The sequence below is a fragment of the Ciona intestinalis genome, chromosome 13 (genome assembly GCF_000224145.3).
Source record: "Ciona intestinalis chromosome 13, KH, whole genome shotgun sequence".
Lineage (NCBI taxonomy): Eukaryota > Metazoa > Chordata > Ascidiacea > Phlebobranchia > Cionidae > Ciona > Ciona intestinalis.
This window is the reverse complement of record NC_020178.2, coordinates 1,360,684-1,385,363: the sequence shown is the minus strand read 5'-3', so window position 1 is coordinate 1,385,363 and position 24,680 is coordinate 1,360,684. Positions and strand designations below refer to the sequence as shown.

At 37.8% G+C, this 24,680-nt stretch overlaps 1 protein-coding gene and 1 long non-coding RNA gene across 4 annotated transcripts in view; one reads left to right on the top strand and one right to left on the bottom strand.

Annotated features, from left to right (window-relative positions):
* LOC100177915 (atrial natriuretic peptide receptor 1-like) overlaps nt 1-24,680 on the top strand; it is a 31,670-nt gene that overhangs the window by 5,008 nt on the left and 1,982 nt on the right. Inside the window, exons 4-22 of the mRNA XM_002124164.5 lie at nt 1,310-1,464; nt 10,564-10,724; nt 12,634-12,743; nt 13,187-13,298; nt 13,610-13,817; nt 14,911-14,991; nt 15,213-15,356; nt 17,095-17,176; nt 17,386-17,662; nt 18,124-18,195; nt 18,326-18,403; nt 18,701-18,878; nt 19,249-19,407; nt 19,984-20,139; nt 20,415-20,583; nt 21,400-21,546; nt 23,044-23,236; nt 23,995-24,169; nt 24,456-24,554. Of these exons, the coding sequence (XP_002124200.4) occupies nt 1,310-1,464; nt 10,564-10,724; nt 12,634-12,743; nt 13,187-13,298; nt 13,610-13,817; nt 14,911-14,991; nt 15,213-15,356; nt 17,095-17,176; nt 17,386-17,662; nt 18,124-18,195; nt 18,326-18,403; nt 18,701-18,878; nt 19,249-19,407; nt 19,984-20,139; nt 20,415-20,583; nt 21,400-21,546; nt 23,044-23,236; nt 23,995-24,169; nt 24,456-24,554 (2,756 nt within the window). The remainder of the gene's footprint in view (nt 1-1,309; nt 1,465-10,563; nt 10,725-12,633; nt 12,744-13,186; nt 13,299-13,609; nt 13,818-14,910; nt 14,992-15,212; nt 15,357-17,094; nt 17,177-17,385; nt 17,663-18,123; nt 18,196-18,325; nt 18,404-18,700; nt 18,879-19,248; nt 19,408-19,983; nt 20,140-20,414; nt 20,584-21,399; nt 21,547-23,043; nt 23,237-23,994; nt 24,170-24,455; nt 24,555-24,680) is intronic.
* Nucleotides 1-24,680, bottom strand: part of LOC113474813 — a 25,459-nt gene continuing 779 nt past the window's right edge. The window contains exons 1-7 of one of the 3 annotated variants that reach the window (XR_003396505.1): nt 20,758-21,380; nt 19,208-19,389; nt 18,695-18,868; nt 18,293-18,385; nt 17,079-17,160; nt 2,139-2,248; nt 1-299 (exon numbers count right to left, since the gene is read on the bottom strand). This is a non-coding gene — a long non-coding RNA (uncharacterized LOC113474813). Of the gene's footprint in view, nt 300-2,138; nt 2,249-17,078; nt 17,161-18,292; nt 18,386-18,694; nt 18,869-19,207; nt 19,390-20,757; nt 21,381-24,440; nt 24,574-24,680 lie in introns of those variants that run through there. The other 2 variants (XR_003396506.1, XR_003396504.1) reach the window with 2 other exon arrangements.

Below are 24,680 nucleotides of genomic sequence, written 5' to 3'. Positions count from 1 at the left end.
GCCGGATTATCGGAATTGAAGTTTTTACTAAGTTTAAAAGTAGGTCGTGAAGCTATCGGTGACGCCTAAAATAGCTCCAAAATTACTCTGAAAATTTTCCGGCTCCAAAATGTGGATGACATCTTGTTTGTCAATTGCGTAATAATGGTTTAAAAATCGCTGACGCACACTACTGTTACGTAACTATAGCAATTTAAAAGAATAGTCAAAAATAATACTTGCCATACCTGTATGATGATCGTTAAATTGTTACGTGTCTGGGTATCGTAGCTTTGAAACAGATCAATCGGACCTTTAACCTGTAAAAATATGCAAAAGTTTTATGTTATATGCTCCAAACTAGTGTTTCCCAGCCTACTTATTGGGACCAAAGCATATAGAATAGAATGTGCATATACAATGCTGGGGTAATGGGACAACTCCGGTCTAAATCCCAGGTTCCACAGCATGGTCCTTACCCAAGTAAAAATAACTTTTTATATAAAATGCAAACGCAAGTAATACATGTCCCAGCAAGCCAATACACATTTAAGCGTGAATAAATTTGCTAATGTTTAAATGGAAGTTAAATTGATGGAAATATTAATTATTTATGGTTTTAAAACCCTAATAAATGGTGCGGGTCGCTAATTTATTGATTTATACAATGGCTTTTTGATTTAAGTGTTATTCAAATGCAGTATGCCTGGAACAAACAAAATGCAAGTTAAAATGTACCATACAAGTTATGTAATGAATCACATGATCACACAACTCTGGCGTAAACCCCAGGATCTATGGCGTCCCTTAATATCGGACCCATATAGATATATCTACGTATATACCCATATAGACAAGCAACATTTCGAACACTACTTTAAAAGTGTCGTAATAACCACCAGACCAAAATTTGGTTACCATCCATGTATATTATAACAGCCAATTAAAGAGGGTTATCATCTTGTGTGTATTTTAACTTTTTATTGTATAGTAGGATGGGGGGAGATTAGACAACGTTAGCACATAATATTTAAATATCCTGATCTTGTTTTAAATAATTACCAACGGTCTATGGGAATCGTAGAGATACGGTTTTATTTTTTTTAATGTTCTTTGTTCAGTACCAAGTGGGACGAGAAAATAGAACTAAAAGGTGTCCTATCTTCCCCTACTCCACTATTTTAACTTTTTTTAAAATTTGTATATATACATTAACTTGCTTTCGTACATATACACACACACATATATATATATATATAATCATACATTCATATATCAACTTTTCATACTTTATATATACACATATATGTAAAGAGGGTTACCATTACAGGCCGTATTACTTTATGGCTGAGGGAATTTACGAGGGAGTGGTCAAAGATAACAAGGACTTCAAGATGACCCAGGGGAGGCTGTCAGAGTTCCAACTACCGAATCTAGAATACGATTTCAAAACTGCGATCAGGACGCTCAGTAAAGTCGGAAGAAGTAAGTTTGGATTTATGTTGTGAATTAATTACTTGCTTTTTAAATATGCGATCCTACTGCATACACTATAATGTAACTTAGCGCCGTGGTTGCGCTCAAGATGTATGTTTGGTTATGTCACCATAGTGGGCGTATGTGTCCTTGCGCAAGGCGTTTAAATGCACTTGTATCTGAATTAGCACGACCGGGCGTATTTTACGTTCGTTTTTCAAAGAGTCAATTTTTTAGGGACTTAGATTTAAAAAAAAACTGTTTTGCTAGACTCTTGTTGCCCACTACACATTTTGATGTAAACCCCTTGGTAAATATTTCTCGCCGTATATTTGATCTCTGTCGAAACAACACGTCGCAAACCCTAGAACCCATACATGCAAAAAAATCGTTAAAAAGTTTTAGAACGACCAATTTAACTTTACTTCCCTTGGTTTACAAAGCATCCGTCTTGTCGAAATCTTTGCCAAGTTCAATTTATCAAACTTGTACAATCAATAGTCTTAGAAGATTAAACTCGATATATTGGATTTTGGATTTCAAACTTTTTTAGTACAAAGTTTAAACTTACAGTACGTATCGTGTTGAACCTATTCAGACAAGTGGTTTTAGATAAGCTGATACAAATCAGAAATAAAGCGTTTTAAACGGCCTGCTGCATTGCATAAATGAATGTAACTTACTTATACTCGCGTGGCTAGGCAACCACAGTCGTTTTGATTTTGTGTTCTGTTTCGTACACCTCGTACCCGCTTACGAGATACATTTGGGAATATTACGACCAATACTTCGTCTGCAAACGAAAAGACAACACTTGATGCGTTATACCCTCATGGTGTCTTGCCGTACGGTACAATAAGTTAACAATCTTTTTCCCAAGATTAATTTTCAAGCATTAAATGAGACTATATACGAAACAAAACCGCGCTAAGACAACAATTTAAGTATTACATCATACCTACAACCGTTACACCAGTTCCCAACTACTGTCACTAAATAAGGAAATGTATTTGAACTTTCGTTTAGGCACAGCACGGTAGTGTGACGCAAATGAATCTAAATTCGTAACCCATATCGTCGTCTAAGATGCCAAAACATACAAATTCAAAAGTTATGCGTTTTACAGCGATTGGTACCGACTGGTGCTGTTATGTACCGCTACGTACCGCTTTCTCACGGCCTATACCTGCCGCCCCTAAACAATAGCTTGATGAACTAGCATTATAGCGGCATACCGTACGAGTATTTTCCCAGAATGTGAAAATACGGAATGATTAAAGGAACCGCAAGAATAACCCCATATATAAATTCAAGGCTTGCGATTTGGGCCCTTGCCATCATTTTCGACGTGGGAAAAAATGGTTGAGTCGCCTACTACAGTAGTTCACAAACCCTTTCGACTGTTATTGTAAAAGTTAAACCGTTTTATCGAAAATGTAAGTTTCGGAAATTGGGTGGCCAAAGCTTCGATATTAATTTAGACTTAGTATTTGGGTGGCTGATATAAAGAAAGGCGAAGAATCATTAGTAAATCGTAAGCGGGAACAGAACTTTACCTTCACCGTTAAAAACAGGATCAAAAGCACTATCTATATAGATAACAATGAAACATGGATATAATCTTAATGGCATTTCAAGGCGTATTATTTTAACGTAGTTTGACCTACATTCGATGATAGTTTTCACTATTACTTGTAACTCTGGTAACTTTTTCAATTGAACAGCGAACTCAATGAGGTTATGTTGATGTTATGTTACGTCACAACATCACATAATCAAGTTTTGTTTATCACAACAGCCGTTGTTTAGGTCACAATCGCGGAAACAAACGTCCAATCGATACGTAACAATCCAACGATTAATTAGCCCAAGAGACGCTCGATTTCTGGCAGCGAGTTAGGCTATTGTTTTGACAATCCGGAATCGAGAATAAAAAACACTGAAAAATCCAGTTTCCGTGGTTCTAAGGCCCCAGGCGTCGTAATCTGACTTTGTATGTTTATGGTTAAGACTGTTAGATGAGGGCCTGATTTTGCTAATATGCTCCTCATACTCACTAGCTCGCTATCAAACCAATCGAGTTTCATGAGTGACACTTCACACCGCGTGTATCGGTTGCGGGGATTCCCCATTAATTAGATAATTGCGCACGTATAAATGTGGAGTCAAAAGTTTCACGTTAAAAACCGCACATCGCTGAGTGCTTACCCGCTGTCAATTAAACCGTAATCGTGAGTTCCACGCCCTACTGTGCATGCGCCAGAGAAATGTCACTCTGACCTTGCTCGTATGCGATTTAGTTTGAAAACAAAAACACAGAACTGGAGATGCATATGTGCCAAATATTAACAAAATGAACGAATGATTGAAACTTATTTATCCTCGCGTAGTGGGGCAACTACAGTCGTTACAACACGGGTGTTCTGTTCCATACAACTCGCGTTCTGTTCCACACAGGATGTCGCAAGAATAACTACTGTAGGCGTTTCGATAAACAGCCCCAACCTTTCTCTTCGATGCTTTAATTAATTTGATCCATGTTATTTTGATCAAAAGATAAAATAAGTTATTATTTAACGTCGGCACGCAAATAAGTTTGTGAGAAAAACTTTTCTAGATTAACTGGACATTATAGCTTGAAAGTTGCGTGAAAAACTTGTATGCGTCATATAACATTAAAGTTTCCTGTTTTGAAACAAACTACATCAAGGTCAAGACTCGGAAAATTTAAACTGTTTTATATTTTTATTAAAGTTATACCTCGGTCTAAAATATATATAGTAGGGTGGGGGAAGACGGGACACCTTTAGCACATAATATCCGAATTGCCTGATCGTGTCTTAAACAATTAACAACGGTCTGTGGAAGTCGTGAGGATACGGTTTTATAATTCATTGAATGTTCTTTGTTTACTACCAAATGGAAAGAGAAAACTAAACGAAAACGTGTCCCATCTTCCCCCACCCTACCATAGATTAAAGCATGGACAGTTCGAATTGTTTGTTTTTTCCAGAGGAGCAATTTCGAATTACATTACGCCTGCTGGTAGCAACAAAATATATCCGTATTCTGATTGTGTCATTTAAGAAAAGTTCTCGAACATCGACAACCAATTCACACGAAGATCATTCCAGATTAATGATGTATACGTATTATGACGTAACAATTATAATTGCATCGCGCTTAGAGCGAATGCGCGATTCTCGATTTGACGAGTTGACCACGGTTTGATCTGTAGTTAAATTAGGCGGTGGATTCTGGAACACGTTTGATGACATAACAATGCTATCTGTGATACAGGTGTGTTGTTTGTGATCTAATAATGCGTGTGTGATACGTAATAAACGGTTGGTCAGAAAAGATAAAAACAAAGAAATTTTCGAATTTTTAATTTTCGAGTTTTTCACTTTGTGACGTAATACAGAGGTATTGTGACGTGATAAAGTCTCTCGTTCTAGAATGGAGTTATAGCGATAAATCGAACATGGATAAATCGCTTTATCTGCGTCACGATCTTGTTCTCGCTGCAGCGATAATGTTCGTAGTTGCAACCCGCACGCGTGACATTGGGTATTTGCCCCATTATTTTGTTGTCAGTGAAAAAAAATATTTATTTACGAAAATACGAAGTCGTCACTGGGACGAATAGCATGTAACGTGTTGTTGGAAATGGGATTGGGGAGTTGGGAGAAACGAGGACGAAATATTTTCGTGCTTGCTGTAGATTTATTAATTGAGGCTGCGGGGAGCCAGTTCATGTTAGGGGTATGCGGTGTTTGAATCGAGCGCATAACATTATGAGCTTTGTTTACGTCACAGTTAGATTGCAAGCGCGATAACGGGAAAAGAATCGGAACAATTATTTAGTTGGTTACGGAATGAAAAATTTCCCGATTTTCTGGACTTTAATCAGATTTTATCTTCTTAATTATCGAAATTTTGTGGATTGTTACGTCATATACGGTCGCACAATCTTTATTGTTACATAACTTTGCAATCTGTGCCGTTACTTCGGAGAAAGTTTTATAATTTTTGATAAATAATATTTGTCGGCGTTTCAAGATTTAAACTTTCACCTTTCGCGTGCAAAGCAAATGTCGCTCCATATTTGGTGCGAGACCGCGCGATTCATTGTTTCTGTTACGTCACAACGGGTCAACAAATGGCCCGTATTGTGATTGTTGTGAAACAAAGGACATTATGACCGGTATATTATGATAACGAACCCGCGACATCTCTAAGGCGATTTTTTTCTTCGAAAACCAAGTTTTTGCAAAACAGTTCCGGGACATTGTTACGTCACACGTCTAACTTCGCTACCGTAATCGTGGAGACAAAAGTTGCCGCTGCCCTTTTACGAGGTTAATATATATTACTTACGTGGTAAGATGGTTACCGTTAGCACATAATATCCCATATTTTCTAATACTGTTTTTAACAATTAACAACACTGTTTTAGAATCGTGAGAGTACACAGTCGGGAAATATCGTATTTTGGTTAAATTCCCCGGAAATTTAACCGCTGACCATAAAAGTAACTGAATTCAAAATTCCTCAATATATACTATAACATGTAAACGTCCCTTATCCAGTATGACTACATTATAAAAACAATTTAAAGTAGCATTGCGCAAAGCGTGTATGACGTGTTTTGACATTCTCCCAATTTAAACTCATAGTTCGCACGAATTCGAGAAAATCAGTTCAAATCAAACAGAACACATGAGACCTCTGGAGCCTTTAACAATTACTGGGAGACGCCGTAGATTTGCAGACATGAAGCTACGATAATTACGAACGAATTTCTTCAGCGGGGTCGGTTCGGATGAATTATGCGATGATGATTTCGCAATAAGACACGCAAGTTCGGTATTTGTACGGTGTGGTCTGGTTTTCCGCACGCACGTCGGACCCCTATTGCTATAAAGAGGCATTTATAGTCGGCTGTAACATGATACGTCATTCGATATCTAGATTGTTACGTATGTTTAGCTATTATTACGCAGATAAGAAGAGCTTAAACTTTGATTCTAGATTCAAAAATTCAAAACTCGCTTTTTAGTTTGTTAATTAAAGGTCAAATTTGGACATAGACATCGTAAAAACAAATTGAACCGTTGTGAATTTAAGATGTTTTTCAGGATGTAACTAATTTCAGGGAATTTGTCGCTTTTTTCAGTTTCCTTTCGGCCAAGTTGAAACAGATAAGATCTGGTCGATTTATCAGATTTCTGTGTTGTTATTAATTTTCCGTCCAGTGGTTATGGGGCATAGGTGTGCAAATGACGCGATGACACGTTATTTTCGTATCCTACCGCTGTGGCCAAGTTGAGACGATAACATATAGCGTATCAACATTAGCAAGCGTCGTGTAAAATGGACGACAAATATAACACAGTAGGGCGCGGATATATTATCCAGTAACTCAGCACATAACGTAGGGAATCCGCAACTTCATAATTATACCATAGTATCCCAACTTCTGCAAATACAATATAATGGGGAAGATGGGACACCGTTAGCACATAATAACCAAATATTCTTATCGTGTTTTAAACAATTAACAACGGTGTGTAGAAGTCGTGAGGATACGGTTCTATAATTGTTTCATTTGTCTATGTTTACTACTTAAGGGCGCAGGAAAATAGAATGAAAAAGTGTTTAATCTCATCCACCCTATATTGTACTTAAACTGATCTTCGCTACAGCATTATATAAACAAAGCTTTGATAATTTTACATAATCGGTATTTTAATGCTGGTATATATATGTAGTTATACCTTTTTGTGCAAAAACTTGCGCAACGATATTTGAATGTCAACTACGTGGTGACGCACCCATATTACGTGTTTTTAACTGCGGTAAATTAAATGCCACTCACCTACGTCGAATTCCTAATACGTCCATGTAAGAACAAACCACCAATTGCTCTTCAATGCGTAATGCTGACCGCAAACGAAACACAAATATTATTCTACACGAGATAAAACTGGAAAATTCTCGCAAAATCGGCAGAAACTTACCGCCATAGATTTATCTTTAAACAAAAAGAATTTTCTGAGTTCTTTGTAAAAATTTCCACTAAAACGGTGACGTAGTCTACAATAATAGTAGAGTGGGTAAGATGGGACACTTTTTATTCCATTTTCTCGTCCCATTTAGTAGTAAACAAAGAACATTAAAAGAATTATAAAACTGTATTTCACGACTCCTATACACCGTTGTTAATTGCTTAAAACACGATAAAGATATTTGGATATTGTGTGCGGATAGTGTCCCGTTTTCCCCACCTGACAATATGTTGGATAAGATATATATTATGATAAAATAGTTTCAAGCATTTATAAAGTTAATGCAATGCGGCGATCGAAAGCCCGTGCGGTGGAAATCTCATTTCGCATCAAAAATAAATAAACGAATATTCACAAATTGTTCTATAATGATTGTGCATACGATGAAGACTGCTTTGAACGAAAAAAATGCTGAATTTAAACGCTATGTCTGCCAGTTCAAACGCACCGAAATGCAATGATCAAAATATTGTTATCTACAACTATAAGCAAATATGCAGGAATAAATTGCAGGCTGTAGTTGTATATTCATAAGCGCGAGGGTCACGTTTTTTTTCGCCGCAGTTTACGCCCGCAAGGTGATGCCCCAGAGGCATATGACGTCACACCTCCCACGTAGGTGTTTATGTTTTCGTTAAATATCGGCCAAGTTTTGTGCGCGGAAAAGATTTAAAATCTTTTAGATAAGGTTAATATGGAGTTATGAGAAAACGTGCTTTTTATTGGCGGTCTTGGCACAAAAGGGGCATGGCCAGAATTCTTAAAATTAACAGCGCATTTTGAAGCGTTTTTTTGCCGCATTTAAAAGTTATTTTTTCAAAACTAAATTTTGTTTATATTCAAAATTATGTCTATCTTTCGTCACAATAGAAACATAAGTCCAATTATTGTGAAGTCATAATCAACAATTGGTGAGCGAATAAATCATTTTAACACGTCATATATAACAGTCTATCATTTGGTCTTAAATTGATATATTACAGCCGCTTTTTAGAGGTTTAATCAGAGATATAATCGCAGATTATGTTTCTGGCATAGAGTCGCTGATTTACAGATTCTAAGAATTGCCCGACCGGCGTTATAATGATATACACGGCGGAAATAACCGTCGTTGCATGGCAGGACAATTATAACACGGAAAGTTAATCGTGCGGCAATTAACAGCAGGATTCTTGCAATTTAATTTCATTCTAAACTAGAATTTAGAGGTCAAATTCTAACTTGCGATTTTGGTTTGTTAATCCTGGCATGGATTCGAACCCAGGATCCCTGGTTCCCTAACCTGGTTTCGAAATCAGGATTCCTGGTTCTCAAACCCTGGCCTGGATTTGAACCTACGATTTCTGGTTCTAGATTCGAACCTATCATTCATAATCAAAACACAGTTTCTCGAAAAGGCCAATTTATCATCTTTACCAAGATATCAAAGCGTGCAAGTTCTAAACCACAATGCAGTCTTATGCGTATGTTAATCAGGTTGTAGCACAGGTCACCTACCACATAATTCTGCCACGTTTTATGCGATAATCGACAACTATAAACATGATAGCTCACACACAAAACGCTGGGAGCGAAATGGGTACAAGTTATGAAACAAACTACGATTTAGGGAGTTTTTTGCAACGTATAGAGTGATAATATCAGTATTTGTTGAATGGCTGATTACCAAGTAAGAAATTACACAGTGTAGCTTTTTACATATTAATCAAAGAGCGCTAGTTTCATATGTTGCTCATCTAAATCACAAACGATAAAATAACTTATACACAATTCTATATGGATGTTCTACTTTATATGGGTGAGGTCCTGCAGCGAACCACATCATGGGACATAAGATTTAAACCAGAGTTTATACCGATTACGATCAAGTAACAGGTATAAATCAAAGACAGATGTCACTTTGCAGCTTTTTGCACGCGTTTCTGCATTTCCACCCTTATAATATAAAGTGCGTGAACTTTACATTAGGGCCTCACATTCCACTGCGATCATTTAAATTGTTGTTCGTATTGAAACTTGTATACAAACTACAGATTAATGCGCTTTAGTTTACCTGGGGCTTCCTGTGGCTTTAGTTTAGTGTTGTGGTAGCGACTGCCAGCGTTCGCAACATGTTTAAATGAGAATTTAATCGATTTAAAACAACACTGCAAAATATTTGCTACGAACTCATTTTTTTAAACTGTAAAAGGTTGCAGAAGGTAGAAACATTTAACTAAAAGTTTTTGTTGTAATTTTGCAGCATGTTTAAATGAGAAATTAATCGATTTAAAACAAAGCTACAAAACATTTCCTGCGGACTACTTAATTAAGGTTGCGAAACTTTGTAAACGGTTTGGGCGTTTTAACCATAGTAAATAATCAATGGCAAACTGCGGATGGGCAATAACTGTAACTTAAGCGTTTTTTGTAAGTTTAGACCATTTAAATTCAAAATAAAAACCAGGAAATTGTCGTTTTTAAACCAGCGCCTATATGGAGATAATGTCTTTATGTGATTAATATTTAACACCTGGCAACACTGGTATAATTTCCAAAAACACCTGGAAACACTGCTTATGTAAGAACAGGTTGTTGTGATCGCTTTTCAGGTTCATTCCTCCCCAAAGGGTGATGCTTCTTGGAAAAAGTTACCGCATTTCATAAACTGTGTCCTTGGTTATTGTTTAAACAACCACAAAGTGCTTATGGTCGCAATTAAGCCATGTAACCATGCGAGATTTATTATCAAGTTTGCAAATTATTTTCGCAGGGTTGCATGAGGTCAATTTTAAGCCAGCGGAATTGCCGGCCATTCCGCCCCGGGCAAAGTTACCGTTGGTGGTAAACGTCAATGTCTTTATTGCGGAATTTAAATTCCGTCATAAATTATCTGAATACTGACCCATTTCCGTAACCCGTAATTTTAAAAACTATTGCATATTTTTACTAAAAACTCCTTTTAGAATATGCACTATTAAGAAAAATGAAAAAATCCTAATTTGAGACAACAACATCTAATTGGTGACGTAATAATTATTTTATGACGTCATTTCAGTTTTGATCATCACCGCCGACGATTTCATCATCCGCGACTTTCTGAAACACGCGTATGAATATAAGCAGAAGGGGGACTACGCTTACATCATCATTGACTTAGAGGATAAATTGGGACCTACACCTTGGAGGTGGCGGTCGCTTAATGGGACATTGGTGGAGGTAAGATGGCAACAATATAGTTTGTATGTTCGTTTATATGAGGTGCAGGGTATGGGGTTCGAATACTGGCTGCGCGTGCGATACTTGGACTAATTCTGGTTTAATTAAAAACCAACGGTACCATGGTGTAAATATAGTGTAGATGTCTAGGAATTGAACGTTTTGTGTTGTATACGATGTACGGTGTATAGGGTACAAGTATTTGCAAATCAGTCACAAAGTTACATGCGTGGTTACTCTCGTTATTCGCGTACATAACAGGGGTTTAATAGGAACATTTTATTCAAAACATTCTCATCATATACGACTGGTCGCATGAACCGTTAGTTTTCTATAAATATTAGCAACATGTTATGTTTTACATGCTAGGCCGGTGTTCGAACTCTGTACCTTTCATTCTATACAACTCAACCGAAGGCACGACAGTTAAACTACATTTGCTGACGCGGTTTTGTAATTTCCGTTGAGTATTTTTGGTTTAAAATTTCCGACACGTGTATAATTAAACTTGTAATCTTGTCCTGTCATCAAATATCCGCTGACTCATATTTTGTACCGAGGTTAGTGGTAATTACGGTGTCGAGGTTTACTGTGATAAATTTCGTGAATCTGGTTTTGATCTTGGTCCCAACTCATGAAGTCGGGACAATTCTCGTAACGAAATACGTAATACACAAAAAATCAAGCCTAACGAATAGTGTATAAGACTTTTTTTGTAAGATGTATATGTTTCGCCCTGATGGCATCATCAGTCTCCTATAAATAACCGTTATAGATCCGTGCGAGAACAAATTAGGTTTTATGTAAATTCAAACCGAATTTTTGTGCAAACGGCAAAGCAAACTGAAACCGTTTATTGCAGAGTTTTCTTTTATGTAAATTCGGGCCGTTATTTTTTAGCAAATGTAATATGTAAATTCTTTTCCTTCTGGGCGTAAATATGCTGCCCAACGTTATATTACATAGACTTGGTGCTACCGCCCCTCGCGTGCGGGGGCACGCCTGTAATCCGTTCGTTACGTCAAGCAACACATAATAACAGCCCGTTTTTGTTGTGCGAGCAGTCTTTTCGCCAAGAACCAAAACAAGCCGAGATCACTTGCGAGAAGCTTACCGTGCGAGTTGTTTTGCTTTCGGCCGGTTAACGGGAACGGGCAAAAGTTAATACGATTATAACGACGATAGATACAAGCGCCAACTACTTCGGAAAAAAAGCGATATTTTGGCCGCGTTAAGGCGCCGAAATTCCGGGGAAAAACGTTCCGACTTCTCGGCAGTAATAGCGGCTATTATTGATGGTATAAAAGGGCGGTTCCGTTATACAAACAATAATTTGAGCGAGTCAACTCGTGCCAAGCGACATTAACAAAATTCATATCAATCTTTCGGCTCACTCATATAATATTAAAGAATGCGGGGGAATTCCCTAACCCAAGAACGACTTGTATATTCAAAATATGGCAATTCCAAAATACGACCCAATCCCAAAATTATCATTGACGCGGAATTATTGTGTTCAGCGGTACGTGCAATGACGTCAGCGCTGCGTCACATCGTTACGTCACGTGTTGTTTTGCTCACGTCACTGGAATGTTGTTTACGTAGGTGTTTACGTCATAGATGTACGTCATTGGCCCGGCGACATGCAGAAATTTGCGCAGCTTCTAGATAACAGGTTACAGATTCGAGACACGGTGTTGCTACTATTGCGTATGCGTACTTGCCCAAGAACCTAACGAAAGTTGATCAATCACACACAAAGTTACATACTCGGTAACTCGTAAGCGGGCGCGAGGTGTATGAAACAGAACACCCATGTTATAAGACTGTCATTGCCCGACACGGACTAAGACTGTCATTGCCCGACGAAGGATAAATAAGTTACATTCATTTATCGAATATATTTCAGGACGAAGCAGTTCGAAAATCTTGTGAGAGTGCTCTCATTGTGACGTTGAGAAAAGAAAGTTCTAGAAAATACTCTCGATTTGTTCGCGACTTGAACGAACGATTAATGCGGTGGGTTTGTGGTCTGGAACATTCGAATTTAATTGTTCTGCTATGCTTGAACAATAACTGTTCTAGAGCATTGTTTGTTTGTGATGAGATAATCGCTTAATAGTTGTTGGTCAATGGATGAATAAATAAAAAAGCTACAAAGTTACATAAGTGGTAACTCGAAAGGGAACGAGGCGTATGAAACAAAACACCCGTGTATTAAGGCTGGCCTTGCTCTGCCATGCGAGGAAGTTACATTTTCCCAATAATTTAGTCACATATACAGTCAATTAGTTGGAGAACTATACAAGTCATATAGTTAACACAATATCATTTTATAAACACTTGCAAATATAGTTAAAACAGACGTTTAAACAAGGACCCATTTATCGAACTAATGCACTCGACTTTAACGTGACGAGCCAAAACTGTGGCGACAGTTTTAAGCTGGACTTTCAACGCAGGTCGCCAAGAGAGAACAGTATGGAAGCGAACATCACGCAAAAAACTACTCAAGTTCTTCTAAAACGGGAAATGGAAAAATTCGGCGCTAGTGATATAACGGAGCTGTTTCAGGTTTGAAGTTTGGTTTTGAATTATTTTAAAGGCTCGGTAATGCTACTGTTGTGGTCGTATGTAGTCCTTGGGCAAGTCATTAACGGCAATTGATCTAACCCAGTAGTTTTACCTTATATGTTGTCTAAACGTATGATATTTATGATTAAACAGAACACCCGTGTTATTAACTAATGTATTTGCCCCGCCATGCGAGGATAAATAAGTTTCATTCATTCATTAGTTTTTAACTAACCCTTGTACAATTATGCTGTGGTTTAGCATTGAGTTGTACCATTACGCCAAATGTAACCATAATCACTTCCCCATAGAAAAACCGCTATCCCGCTTATTTCCACGATTCCCTCCTAATGGCGGCACATCTGCTGAATGTTAGTTTAACTGAAAACACGACCGATCCCACCACAGCCGAGCTACCACCGGAGTTTAACCGTGCTTGTGAAACGGCACAAGAAGAACCCGTTTTTCCTAAAGGACTTCACCTTATGGAAAAGTTCGTGCTCAACAAAGAATTCGAAGGTGGGTGTTACATGTAAAGTACTTTTAGACTATATAGGGTATGGGTTCGAGGTTCGGCTTTGCTACTATTGTGGGCGTATGTGTTTTTAGACTATAATGGTATGAATTCCAGGTTTGACGTTGCCACCATTGTGGGTGTATGTGTCTTTGGGTAAGACACTGAATGGCCATTGCTCCAACCTAGTGGTCACTAATGGGTTGTCCAACTTCACTAACAGAGTTACAAATACGTGGTAACTCGTAAACGGGCACAAGCAAGGTGCATGAAACAGAACAACCGTGGTATATACTATGTCTTTGTGGAATATTTTTCTGTAGGGTAAATAATAGTGACTACTGAGTTGGAGTAGTTATAGCTTTGTGTCTGGCCCAAGGACGCATTCGCCCACATATATACATAAATAAGTTGCATTTATTCATTCGCATGCGAAGCTTCACTTGTGGTATGATATCACAGCTAATTAGAGAGGTTTATCCAACTAGCGTAGGTGGGAATCGAACCTTTCACCTTTGGCTGGCCACAATTCATGTTTTACACGATTTTAATTTAATCTTAAACCCCGGACGTGTGAATCGTGTTTGTTACGTAACAAACGATCCCGTGGATTAAAAGTTTCGGTGAAATGACGTCATTTTAAAACAGGACAGGGTAAGAAAACGTGACAAAGGTGTTGGCCTTGATCAGACCTCACCCACATAGATATTTGTGTTTGATAACTCCCAGCCACATGCTTATATTCGTGATTAATTTTATCTTATCTGGCCAAGGTTCGAACCTGAAGTTTCCAATCTTTATTTAAACATAACGAACTTCCATATACATTGAAACGCTTTTTAAATAATGGTTGTTTTTATACATTTTGCGATTGTTTTTATCTTATCTGGCTGGTACTTGAACCTGCAATCTTATATCTTTATTTAAACATAATGAACTCTATAACTTCACAAGTTTTATAGCGAAAATCATATTCATTTTGCGGTTTTGTCAGTCGAGTTTTTCCATTTTTAATGAAGTTTGCCCAGGTTTATATATCTATCCCGTATACATTATTTATGATTTCTATCTCGTGTACTATATATGATTTCTATACAGGTGTAAGCGGTGACATAAATATCAACGATCAAGGCGATCGAACTTTCGACTTCTCTGTGTTGAGTCTTGACCCTAATAAAGGTAAAATACTTTTTACGTCACTGCTACGTCACATTTTACCTCACTGAATATCACTACGTCATTTTACCTCACTGAATATCACTATACACCGTGTTACGTCTTTAAGTCTTATGACTAAATAAACAACGGTATTCCGTCAGTAAGCAATTATTGAAATTTTAACGTACAAATACGTCATCATGAACTCACAATATATTTATGACGCTGCTCCATTATGACAGGGCAATTCAGACCGATCGGAGATTACTCCGCAAAATATGGAGCCTTCTACATGCGACCCGGAGCAAAAATTTACTGGCCGTCAGGTGTCGCACCACGCGACGTCCCGAAATGTGGATTCGACCAGAAGAAATGTGCAAAAGAAAGTAAGAATAAATCTTAAATGTATTCGTGCGTGTATCTACGTGCTTGCATATGTACGTATGTTTTACTGTGTGTGTATAGAGACAGCAGGCGAAAGAACAATTCGTGCTGCAGTGGGTATATTATTCAGCGTATAGCAGGATAGGGAAATACGGGACGCGTTTTCATTCTATTTTTTCGTCCCATTTGGTATTAAACAGAAAACATTCGAAGAGTCAAAATCGTATCCTCACAACTCCCATGGACCGTTGTTAATTGTTTAAAACACGATCTGAATATTTGGGTATTATGTGCGAAAAGTGCCCATCTTCCCCCCACTGTACTATATCTTTAATTTTAAAGATATTTTCAATTATCTTGTTGTAAACTCAGACTTTACGTAATTTCGAAACCAAAATACTGCACTATTGTGTATAAACGTAGGTTATCCATGTACAACACATTTGCGTGGTTTTAATATAGGTATGAACCAAGGAAATTAAAATTAAAAATACATTCTATATCGTATACCGGTATATAACGTCACTTCTACAAAAACTAAATTAGCAGTAAACAGAACAAATTCTGCGGCCCATATTCTTATAAAGATAATTTATCAACATAAGCCCGCCTTTGAATTTATTTATTCCACAATTTTAATAAAGTAACGCATATGATGCAGCCGAGTTATAAACCACATACTTTGCATTCAAAGATTTAAAACATAGATTATAATTCGCATTGTTACGACAACAATGGCTTATTGTCTTCCTAATAATCAACTATGTTGGTGCAAATTACGTCATTTGTTTAATTATAGAGAGTTATGTTATTTCTATGCGTAAAACCACGGTAATGTTTGATTGGTTAGTTGCTTCCGTGGGTTAACCAATCACAAGGCTAATGCGGTTCAAACGGACCAATCAGAGATTAGCAGTGGTTTAGAGCGGTAATTATAAAGGTCATGCAAATGTTAAGCGACTATTTGAACACTGTTGCGGTATAACTAACATGTTGCTTCGTAATTTAAAGCTTAACAATCTAAGTACATCAAACATACATAGTGGCCGCCTTGTAAATTAAGTTACAATTATAAATTACAGTAACAGACAAGTATATAGCATTTGAACTATAAATGTAATTATAAAAGATAATAATAATGTACTACTAAAGGTCACAGTATTACAATTATTAACTAATTTACGAACAAAAAATCACAAATATACTGAATTTCGCCACAACTGGCCTTACTTAATTAGAAAAGCTGCAATGTACCATTGTAGGCCATGGGCTATGGCCCTGAAGTCACGTAAGCTAAATAGAATAATCTATATGTTCCAAACAGTCATAACAGTTAATATATAGTAGGTTGAGGTAAGACGGTTCATGCTTTCATTCTATTTTAGCATTTATTTACAGAAGTACATAACCGTATCCTCACGACTCTAAAACAGTGTTATTAATTGTTAAAATCACGAATAGGAAAATATGGGATATTATGTGCTAACAGCATCCATCTTACCCTAACTTAAAACATGTCTATTCTTACGCGTAAGGTCCTGATGCGGCGGTCTATTTTTTCCAATTAACTTTTTTTTAAAACTTATAGCAATTCATGAATATCAGTCAGTGTATTATTTCCTATTCCCAAAATACACATTGATACAGAAATCTAAAACGTACAAAGAAACACCTACCTTTACAACGGCAACAAATATAACCTTTATTACGTCACAACAACTAACCTTTATTACGTCACAGGGTTGACATTGATTGAAGCGATCGTTATATTGATTGTTTCCATAGCAACAGTGGCTGTCATATTGTCTGTAAACACGTACAGGTAATTAACTAATTAATCAATTAGTTAAAAACTAATTATTTTTTTAAATTACGAATTGTTTCTATCCTTTTATTAAATTTAGTTTTAAAAAAATAGTGTTTTGTAAAAATTTTTTTCTATTTCTAAAACGTTCTTCCGAATCAATTGACTAAAGTTCGGGAATTAAATTCTAGAATTCTTGTGTTCTAAAGTTTAATATTACGTCACAGACGGCATAGTTTGAAGAAAGAACTCGAATCCCAGCTATGGAGAGTTTACTGGCATGATGTCACGTGGCCTATTTCACCCAATAGCGTGCTAGGGGGTCAATTAGGGGGTGATATGGGGCTAGGGGAACCACCAGCCGAAAGCGAGCCATCACTCGGTGAAGTCATATCATATTATGTGCCATCTTTATCGCCCGCTATCGCTGCTAAACGCGCTCATCGAAGAAAGCGGAAATGGTCGTCGAATTCGAGAAAGAATGAACGCGTGTGTGAAAATGAGGTGATTGTTTATTCATCGTCATGGAATGTATTGTTTATAGCAGTAAGCGAAAACATAGTCATTTTTGTCCACTCTCATTCTGTTCCATACGGGTGAGGTCCTATACACGTGGCAGCATGTGCTAACGGTATCCATCTTACCCCACAGTAATATATAATGCTGATGTATATCTATACTTTATATGCAACTCTAATGGTCCTGTGGTATGTTCTCTGTTACGTTATTTATAAAAAAGATTCCTACGTTTAAGTTTATTATGTAGCTTTTAAATGTAAATGAAGTTTAAGTTCCAATTTAAAATTTATCAAATAACCCATATAACCTCGTCTAGAAAATCTGGGTTATTATGTACCAACGGTATCCATCTTGCTTCACAGTACTAAAATAATCCCAATCAGGTTTAAATCTAAGATTAATCAACTAAAGTCTGATCAGTTAACGCGTAATTTGTATTTAAACAGCGGAAAACGAGTGCAGGGTCTCTGATCAGCGATAAAGTATGGGGTGGTCTTACTACATTGGCTCTATATAAGGTAATTATTTCGTCATAATCAACCTTGTGTTCTATGAATACTTTCATTGTTTCGTCATGCATGCTGGAATATTTTGTTACGTCATAGTAGTAGTTACCTTGTCATGAATGCTGGTATTGTTACGTCACAGGATAAAACAGTTGTGGTAAAGTTAACAAACAGAAGGAAAGTTGAATTGACAAGAAGAGTTCTGATGGAATTAAAACACGTAAGTTAAATGGTATTCATAAACATTAATAAAACCAAACGAAGGAATATCTACACCCAGCGTTGTTCAGTGCCGTGAGCGTAGCTCGCTTCAGTGTTAAAAGTGCAAAGACATATCCAATGAAAACCGTTAACTTTTCAGCATAATCCCTCACAAAGTTGCATACATGGTAACTTGTAAGCGGGCACGAGGTGTATGAAACAGAACACCCGTGTTATAAGGACTATCGTTGCCCCGCCACACAAGGATTATGAACAAGTTAAATTTGTTTATTATTTATTCATAACTTACCATCAGATGCGAGACATCACTCATGATCACCTCACAAGATTTGAAGGCGCTTGCGTAGAATGGCCGCATATATGCGTACTTACGGAGTATTGCAGGAAAGGTAGTTTGAGAGATATTCTGTTGAATGAAGAAATACAACTTGATTGGATGTTTCGAGTTTCGCTGATGAATGATCTTGTTAAAGGTAATACTTGTAAAATAAAGGATTGTTAAATATAAAAAAATATAAGGATTGTCAGAGTTGGTCCATTACCCCAACATTGTATATGCACATTCTATTCTATATGGGTGAGGTCCTACAGTGAGGCACGCCACGGGACCTGGGATTTAGACCAGAGTTGGCTCATTACCCCAACATTATATATGCACATTCTATATGGGTGAGGTCCTACATGCTTGCCATTGGCACTTACCTAAATAAAAACATTTAGTCACGCGCATATTAACTAATGTTCAACCTAAATTATTTATTGTTTTAAAGTATCCCAGGTATTTACCTTGACCAGTATTTACCTTGACCAGTACCTGATCCCATAACCCTCGGTCTTCCATAGGCATGAGTTTCTTGCACGGAAGTTCCATCCATTCCCATGGCAACCTCAAGTCCACAAACTGTGTCGTGGACTCGAGGTTTGTACTGAAGATCACAGATTATGGCCTCGGCTCGTTCAGAAGCGTCCCATCTTATGAAGAATCTGAGAGACAATGCGAAAGTAGGGTCATAATTTAGAATAAGATAAATGTACAACAGGATTTTATAATTGATGAAATAGATACTGTCTAGTTTAAAATAGAATGGAGTAAAATAATGGAGAATAATTTTGGAATTAAACGCATTGTGGGACAACGACAGTCGTTAAAAACGTGTTCTGCTGTTGCATACACCTTGTGCCCGCGCCTATACGAGTTACCACATATGTAATTTTATGGGTAACTATTTTCGGTTTGGACTTACTCTGAACTCTTGCAGGTTAGTAGATAATTACTATGTCTCTTATTTGAATTTCCGTTGCGGGGTAACGACACGAATAACACGGGTCCGTTTCATTCATTTTGTGCCCGATAACGAGTTACCATGTACGAAACTTTATGGGTGATCTTTCGCTTTAAGACGGCTTTAGGACCAAGGCTATTGTAACTATCCATGTGTCATTGGTTTACCTTCTCGTGGAGGGGCAACAATTGTCATTATAACCCGGGTACCCCATTACACAGCACACTTCGGTCCGACTTACATGTTAGCCTACTACGATTGCAACTCATTTAAACCTATTTCCTAACCCTCACAGAGAAACTATGGACAGCGCCTGAACTGTTAAGATGTACATCATTATCGCCGATAGGAACGCAAAAGGGCGACGTTTACAGTTTCGGAATTATTCTGCAAGAGATTGCTCTCCGCAAAGGAACGTTCTACGTCGGGGGAATCCCCTTATCGTGCAAAGGTAGGTCTCCTATTTCGGTCAAAGTTCAATTTATCCCAATATTCAAATTTGTTAATTAGAACCTAGGACCCCACGTGAGACACCTGTGTGTACGTCATAATAACCATTGTAAGGCCATGACTCGTTAATTGTCTGGAATTCTAGAATCCAACCCACTTTCTTTCATTGTTCGCTACTTAATCTCAACCTTAAGTCAAGAAATCAAACCACATCGCGCGGTTTACGCTTTATAATTATGACGTCACAATGGTATAACAACAATTCTTTGCGCGCAGAGATTGTGAGCAAAGTACGGAATGGATTCCGGCCCTACTTCCGCCCCGTAACCGACACGTCAACGCTAACGGAGGATTTATGTTCCCTAATGCAGAGGTGTTGGGATGAAGATCCCAATGAAAGGCCCGATTTTAACCAGACCAAGAAAATAATCGAAAAGTTTAACAAGTAAATATGTAATACGTCATATTTTTATTCAACCATTGAAAAACAAAGACTTCCCCTGCCGCTTTACTGGCTTAAAACTACCCGAACCTTGTAAACACCTAAACCACTCGTGTTTACAAAGCTGCACCCTAGTATTAAAGATTATATTATAGATTCTAACACCTGAACGTTTACCTTTTATTGAAAGTGGAAGCTTATGTCAGGTGTAATTAATATCCACTTAAACAGAGTAACGCTCAAATGCGAGAGTAACAATTAATCCTAGCCAGTGAACTAACATAACGAAAATGATTTTAAACTACGACTGCAAACAGAGAATAATGATTGTAAAACAAAGATAAAAAAACGCGCGAAAGATATGCCTTGCGCGTAATCAATGACGTCATCACAGACGCCGTAGTGACTCGCGCCAAAACCATTGGTGACGTCACAACAGGCGCGGTAACGTTTACGCGCCCAAACAAGCAAAGGTTGGACATAACGGTCAGGATCAAAACTCAAGCGAAGCACGTTGTGTGTCTTGTGATTTAGCCCATTACCGGGACACCCAGGGTGCTACAACCCATTAGTGACCACTGGGTTGGAGCAATCTCTGTTTAATGTCTTACACAAGGACACGCATGCTCATCAGCATCGAGCATCAAACCCGATACCCTAAGGTTATGATGGCTCTCTAACATCTGAGCCATAGCGGTGGACAAAATATAGTTTACATATCTCCATATTAATAGTTCATTTATCCTTAGGTTATGCGTGCCTAACCACTTAGCCACGGGGTGGACTAAATACAGTTAGTAGCAACATATCCGTTTACAGAGACAACCCTGGAAACCTGGTTGAAAACCTCTTGCATCGAATGGAGCAATATGCTATTAACTTGGAAGGATTGGTTGAGGAACGAACCGCTGCTTATATGGAAGAAAAACGTAAAGCTGACGACTTGTTGTACCAGATGTTGCCCGTGTAAGTTGTCTATATGTTTATATTAAACAAATAACTAAGTACATACAAATTGTATATATAGTAGGATGGGGAAAGATGGGACACTTTCGGCACATAATATCCGAATATCCTGATCGTGTTTTAAACAGTTAACAACGGTCTATGGGAGTCTTGAGCATGTAGTTTATCATTCTTTGAAAGTTCCTTGTTTACTGCCACATTGGACGAGAAAATAGAGTTAAAATGTGTCCCAACTTTCCCCACCCTACTATACTTAGTAATCTATAAGGGTGGGTTTTTATACAGCGTGTGTGTTTTAAAAATAGACTTGTACGCAGCAATCCCCTTTAACCAATCTAATCGCGCTCAGTTAGTTTTCGGTTGTAGGGTGAAGACGTACGTCCAAGCACTATATATAGTAGGGTGGGAAAAAATTAGACATATTTTCGTTCTATTTCCTTGTCCCATTTGTCGTAAAGAAAGAACATTCAAAAATTATAAAATCGTATTCTCACGACTCCCATAGACCGTTGTTAATTGTTTAAAATACGATCAGGATATTTGTATATTATGCGCTAAAGGTGTCCCATCTTCCCCCCACCCTGCTATACCATTGAATTGTTAAACCCTTAACCCAAGTGTAACAGAACAATTTGGTCGGTTGTAAACGGGAATGGCTGCGTACCTGTCTGTATTTCAGATATTGTATGGGCGACAGGCCAGATGTAGAGGCCAGAGTTGGCCTAATACCCGAAATAGGCGGCCGATATAACATTGTGATGCTGCTGGGTGTATTGTAATTACGATGAACCAATTGTGACCTAAATCTTATTTGGGTATCGAATTCGTATCCTATTCATGTCGACATATTAGCCTTTTCTCCTTATGTACACATGTGCCATTACATTGCGGTTTTCTCAACAATTACCACCTGGGTGAAGCAAAACCATTTTTGGTTCGGTATTTTGCGGTTTTAGTCGTGAGCGTCTAAGCAGAACCAAACTTAATGATCACTTATGGGTTGTCAGAAATAAAGCAACTATCGTGTGGTAGCTGTAATTGTAAACTCGACCGTGAGTCGTGAGAATAGTTCTGTATATTTAGATTGGGGGTTGGTACGCGAGTGTTACATACCATACATAGTGAATTCATACACCTCATGCTCACTGTCAAGTTATAACATGGGCGCATTCTTATACAACGGACAAACATGATGTTTTCATACACCTTATTCTCACTGTCGAGTTAGAAAACTTAATGTTTATCCTCGGGGTGGGAAACCAAGGGGTTTAATATACAGGTGTTGCACACCGTACATGGTGGCTTCATACACCTCATGCTCACTGTCGAGTTAGGATACTGATTACTGACACACTTTTATGCTGTCCTTTGGAAAACCAGGCCCTGAGGTTTCGGTTTTGGTTAGCCCATTAACTCCAAAACCCAGAGTCCCACCTTTTACAACTCCACCTACTTATAAACTACCAAACTATTAACCTATCTATCTATCTTCCCCAGGCCTGTAGTGGACCGATTAAAACGTGGAGACTCCGTACCAGCCGAAGCCTTTGAGAGCGTCACCATTTTATTCTCAGACATCGTTGGTTTTACATCCTTATCTGCCTCGTCCAACCCTATGCAGATAGTCAATCTACTGAACGACCTTTACACCTGCTTTGATGCGATCATTGATAACTTCGATGTATACAAGGTGAGCTCAACTTGAAGTGAAGAGTTCTTAACGTTTGTATAAAGAAACTAATGAATGAATGTTCCGGTCGGGGCATTTCGGCAGAACACGTAACGGATATTGCTCCAACCCAGTAGTCACTAATGGGCTGTCCAAATTATGTGTGTCTATACTGTCTACCTGGTGTTACTACCGCACTCACTAATGCTGCATTGTTTCCTCGTGACTGTTGTTTTGCAGTTTGGTCCTTTCTCTTGTTTTAACCCCAGGGAAAAAAAACCTAACTGTATTTTATTAAACTTAGGAAACCACACGAATATAACAACATTTTTTTGAAACTGCATACACAAAATATTTCATTCATTCATTCAACTGATTCATTCATTGATATAGATATAAGTTAATACACCATATGTATACATAGTTGGCATATGACGCTAAAACCATAATCACAAATTATAACGTGGCTGTAACCTGCTAACCACTATGCCACATTATCTGTTATCTGTATTAAAAGTTTGGCATTGCTGTGCAGCAACTTATGTTAACAATATAACTTGGTAGGCATGGGCCATGGACCTTTAAGTACTGTGGCATTTCTTGTATTAAAATCTTGGCATTGTTGTGCAGCAACTTATGTTAACAATAGAATTCAGTAGGCATTCGCCATGGACCTTTAAGTATTAGTAGCATTTCTGCACTACAGACTTACTACACCAAACTTATGCCAATTCCCAAAACATTGAAAATTCTGATCCATAACTTGTTATTTTCCCAAGGTTGAAACAATTGGAGATGCTTATATGTTGGTATCAGGGCTACCAGTTCGTAATGGTATACGGCATGCAACTGAAATAGCACGTACTGCTCTTGCATTGCTACGCGCTGTTGGCGGGTTTAAGATCAGACATCGACCCAATGAACAACTTAAGCTAAGGATTGGAATACATACAGGTACAGGGTTCAAATATTACCCAAATTGGTAGTGTGGATGGCATAAAAATCAACATATGTTACAATACAGATATTAACCCAAGCTATTGTTTTGTTGAGGCTTTGTAAATGTAAAATAAATGTCAAAAATACTGAACTGATAAACTGATAGGTTAAAGCTATTGTTTGGTTGATACTTTGTAAAACTACTGTCAAAAACTTGAAAACTTATTATATAACATCCATGAAAAATGATGCACAACTGTTATGACTTTTAACATATTCTAAATACCTGTATCTTCCAAAGGTCCCTGTTGTGCTGGTGTGGTTGGATTGAAGATGCCTCGATATTGTTTGTTTGGTGATACCGTGAACACAGCTTCGAGGATGGAGTCAAGTGGCATGCGTAAGTTCTTGGGATTTATCTTTAAATAAAATTGACATAATGAATGAATGAATGTAACTTACTTTATCCTCGCGTGGCCGGAAAACGACAGTCGTTATAACACGGGTTTACACCTCGCGCCAGCTT